General features: G+C 56.6%; 1 protein-coding gene across 1 annotated transcript; it reads left to right on the top strand.

Annotated features, from left to right (window-relative positions):
• Nucleotides 1-677: 677 nt before the first annotated feature.
• MYF5 (myogenic factor 5) lies at nucleotides 678-2063 on the top strand. The gene is made up of 3 exons (XM_084306260.1): nucleotides 678-1295; nucleotides 1597-1672; nucleotides 1793-2063. Exons 1-3 carry the CDS (start codon nucleotides 789-791, stop codon nucleotides 1975-1977), a joined length of 768 nt encoding a protein of 255 aa, XP_084162386.1. The 5' UTR covers nucleotides 678-788; the 3' UTR covers nucleotides 1978-2063.
• Nucleotides 2064-4204: the final 2141 nt, after the last annotated feature.

Here is a 4204-nt window from a genome sequence, read left to right as displayed (position 1 = left end):
AAAGTTACTTAGGGATTGCGGGGTTAGAAATTTTACACTTCCAGGAGGGGTTTGTTGCGCTGGCAGCTGGGACGCATCTGTAACGGTACAAGATTGCCTGAAAGCAGAAAATTAGCAAGCTCAGGGCGCTGCTCAACTGTTGTGTCTCTTGCAGCACCGGGTCACACGAGTAGGAGAAGGAATGGGAAGGGGATTTGTCTCGGGGAAAACGCGTACATTTTCCTTTGTGAGTACTTTTCCGTGTGACCCGATCCCAGAACACCCAAATCTATGTTCCCCCCACCTCGCCTCACGCAGTCATGCATTTTTGTCCCCCTTGGCGAACTTAAACAGTTAGTGACACCACTTTAACTACAGGACAAAGCACCCGAGGGCCGAAGAGAGGAGGAAACCCTTTCGGCTTAGTACAGGTCTGCTGGGACCATTTTCCCCTGTTCACCCCCAAACCGCACGCCCCCAAGACTTGGCCGAAACGTCGCCAGCAGCTTCACTTCCCCCCCCCCCCCCCTCCCATAAGCGGCCGGCCCAGCCGGCGGCCAGAGGCGCGGTGCGGAGCGAATTTGTCCCTTGGGGGCTGGAGGGGGCTTGCCCAGCCAGCCGCGGCAGGGGATGCGGGGGGATATGCTAATGCCGGCCGGCCGCCGCGGACCAGCCCCCCGGAACGTGGAGATATAAGGGCCCCCCGCATCGGGGAAAGGACACTTCGGCTTAGGTCGCTAATTAGGCAGGAAACCTCCCCGGCCAGCTCGCTTGCCCGAGCTCGGTGGCTGCCGCCCCGGGCTGCAGGGATGGAGGTGATGGACAGCTGCCAGTTCTCCCCGTCCGAGCTCTTCTACGACAGCTCCTGCCTCTCCTCTCCGGAGGGCGAGTTCCCCGAGGACTTCGAGCCCAGGGACCTGCCTCCCTTCGGCGCCCACCAGCCCGCCGAGCCCGCCTGCTCCGAGGAAGAGGAGCACGTCCGAGCCCCCAGCGGCCACCACCAGGCCGGCCACTGCCTGATGTGGGCTTGCAAAGCCTGCAAGAGAAAGTCCACCACGATGGACCGGCGGAAGGCGGCCACCATGAGGGAGAGGAGGAGGCTGAAGAAAGTGAACCAGGCGTTTGAGACCCTGAAGAGGTGCACCACGGCCAACCCCAACCAAAGACTCCCCAAAGTAGAGATCCTGAGGAACGCCATCAGATACATCGAGAGCCTCCAGGAGCTCTTGAGGGAGCAGGTAGAAAACTACTATCACCTGCCGGGACAGAGCTGCTCCGAGCCGACCAGCCCCACCTCCAGCTGCTCCGACGGCATGGTAAGAGAGGGGCAGGAGCTTGGGGCCGCAGGCAGGGCCCCCTCGGCAGCAGGACGTCAGGAAAAGGTGGCTGCTTTGAGTTAAAACAGGCCCTTTCCTCGGAGCTAGCGCCGAGTGTGCCCGGGGGCCGTCGGGCCAGAGTGGGGGCCACCGCCCCGCCAGCTCCCCAAGCCCCTGGGGCTGTCCTGTGTGTCCCCCCTCCCCGCTCACTGCAGCCAGGGGGCCGTGCATGGGGTTTGGGGACGGGGGGCGGCCGGGGGGAGCGCGGCGGGGCCGGCACTCGCCCCTCGCTGTCTTGCAGGCTGACTGCGGCAGCCCGGTGTGGCCGGCGAGAGGCAGCAGCTTCGAGGCCGGTTACTGCTCCGAGATGCCCCACGGTAAGGCCGGCAGCGGCGGGCGGGGGGGCAGCGGGCAGGGGCGGACCGGGGGCCCTGTCGGGCCGGGGTCGCGGAGCGGGGGGCTCCGGTAACGGGCCCCTCGCCTCGCCCCCGCCACAGGGTACGGCGCGGAGCCCAGCAGCACCCTGTCCAGCCTGGACTGCCTCTCCAGCATCGTGGACCGCCTCTCCCCGGGGGGGGAGCCCCTCCGACACCCCGGCTCCCTCTCGCCGGGCGCCAGCATCGACTCGGGGCCCGGGACGCCCGGGACGCCGCCGCCCCGACGGACCTACCAGGCGCTATGAGGGACGCCAGCGCTATCCTGCAAACCCCGCTGCAAATAAAGCGTGCTACAACACGGCCGGCTCGCCTGGTGCTTCTTTGAACGCATCCCCCGGCGTTACGGGGGGCGGCGGGGGGCCCGCAGCCTGCGCGGGGACGGGGCCGCATCCTGCCGGGCTGCGGGGGCTGTGCGGGGTGGCCCAGATCTGCCCCCGCTCCCCTCCAGCTGCGGGCACTTTCCTTTGTCTCCTGTGGGAGTGAAAATAACATTTCCTAGTCATCATCTGTATTATTATCATTATTACTACTACTACTACTACTACAACCACCCCTACTACTACTATTTCTACTACTACTATTACTATTTCTTGCAAAGCCCTCGTTTCTTTTCATGAACACAAAGACCAAATAAGTACGTCAAGATTTGGCCCTAATATTGCCCGGTCACTCCGCTCTGCAAAAGAACTGCACGATCCAGGTCTGATACCCTGTAGGGGAATTTTGATCCCAGTCACTCTCGGTGCTCTTTCAGAGACAAATTTAGTAGATTTGGTAAGAACACTTGTATCTCTTTCACAACCCGCAAAGTACATTTCACAATATTCAGAAAGCAATGTAGAAGTATTTGTTCCTAACGCCTCTTGGTCTCATTGTGCAAGATGAAAACTCATGACTTAGTATTTGCAGTTGTGTGGATCTAGAAACAACCAGGTCAAGTATTTGTGAGTTTCAGGTTAACAAACACTTCCTTCCAGACACTATGGCTAACTATTTCTACCACAAAAAAAAATCCAAACTTTTACACTTTTTACATCTGAAATCAAAAACTTTTGTAACTCCCACAAAACAGCCAGGGATGGGAGGGAGAAACAGACTCCTTCGGTGCATCCAGAAATGTCTTCTCCGATAAATACTCTGAGGGGGAAGGGACGTACACTTGCGTGTTTGCCATTTGTGTTTATGCTGCTATCAATGGGTGGCCAAGGGGCCTGGAAGCAGTAATTCACCTCTGATAAACCTTCCACTTGAAGCCAGCGCAGCTCAGCCACGTCACCGAGAGTTGTCACCTGCCTGCTCTTTGGCAGCGTCTGCAAAATACGGGTGAGGGGAGCGCAGCTTGGGATGGCCCTGTCCTCACAGCACACCCCTGGCAGGCTGCAGGAGGCGAGGTGGCACCTGCCTGCCCCACTGAAGTGGCTGGGCTGCTGGCCAGGGCCCCTCCAGCACGGCTCCCCCCAGAAAGGCCTTTTGCCTGTGCTATGTCACCTCGAGGTAGGTGTTTCCTTTCCTGCAGCGTAATTCAGGAAGAGCTCTTTCCAGAATAGGCTTCCGGCCTGTGTGGGTAGGTCCCAAATAGTCATCAAGCAGGGAAAGTGGTTTGACAGCCCTGGACTTAGGCTATGCAGAGGCACAAACAAGGCGTTAGCACACTGGTTATCAGGAGTACACAAGTGCCTAACTCTCATGCAGTCTTTCTTGGTTATGGGTGGTAACATCCCAAGCCCTCTGTTCATAGAAATCCTTACACAAGACCTTGAGCGTCACTGGTTTTATTCACAATCTCTCACGCATTGCTGCATTGGTGCAGTGCTTGCTCCTTTCAAGCAAAATCCTATCTCAGGGACTCATCTTGCAGCTAGGATACAGTGCAGAGCATTTTAAATGATGGTTTAAAATGAGCCAAGTGGGGAACTTTCTGCATTTCATTCTGCGCAGTGCTGACCTTGGCAAGCAATCTCCTGTGAAGCATGCAGAGCAACACCAGCAAATCACATGTTGGTAATGTACACCTCTCTTTGGCTGGCAGACATTTTGAGAGTTGCAAAAAGGTCAATACTTCTGAGAACTGGCTTTTAAGAGAGTGAGCAGAAGTATCCAGCGTGTGAGATGTTTGTCCATAGCCTCCCCAGCCCCACCAGACTCGATTACGATCTCAGACATTGTTACACACAGCAAGAAGATCGCCTTTTGGTTATAGGACATCTATAAACAAAGCTCCTATGAACCTAACCATGTGGTAATCCTGGGAAGGAGTGGAAGTTAGCACTGTGAAAACACCTTTGGCCTGTGGATTGGGAAAAACAAGGTGTAAAAGGCTGCTGTCTTGGGAGATAGGCTGTTGTGGTCAAATTTTGTGTGGTCAATAATAATTACAAGTGCAAATGAAAAGAAAGATTAATGTTCTATGTGAATCAGGCTCACTTAAGGAAGGAAGGCTGTCCCCACAAATACTTAAGAAGATGATGGTCT

This window comes from Netta rufina (genome assembly GCF_964035555.1).
Source record: "Netta rufina genome assembly, chromosome: 1".
NCBI lineage: Eukaryota > Metazoa > Chordata > Aves > Anseriformes > Anatidae > Netta > Netta rufina.
The sequence above is the reverse complement of the archived record's forward strand: the minus strand, read 5'-3'. Positions and strand labels throughout refer to the sequence as shown.

What these genes read in the sequence shown, in the direction of transcription:
- MYF5 (XM_084306260.1), top strand. Translation starts at nt 789, where the DNA reads ATGGAGGTGATGGACAGCTGCCAGTTCTCCCCGTCCGAGCTCTTCTAC. An exon ending in CCAGCTGCTCCGACGGCATG is followed by an intron (nt 1,296 to 1,596) that starts GTAAGAGAGGGG and finishes GCTGTCTTGCAG; the next exon opens with GCTGACTGCGGCAGCCCGGT. An exon ending in CTGCTCCGAGATGCCCCACG is followed by an intron (nt 1,673 to 1,792) that starts GTAAGGCCGGCA and finishes CCCCCGCCACAG; the next exon opens with GGTACGGCGCGGAGCCCAGC.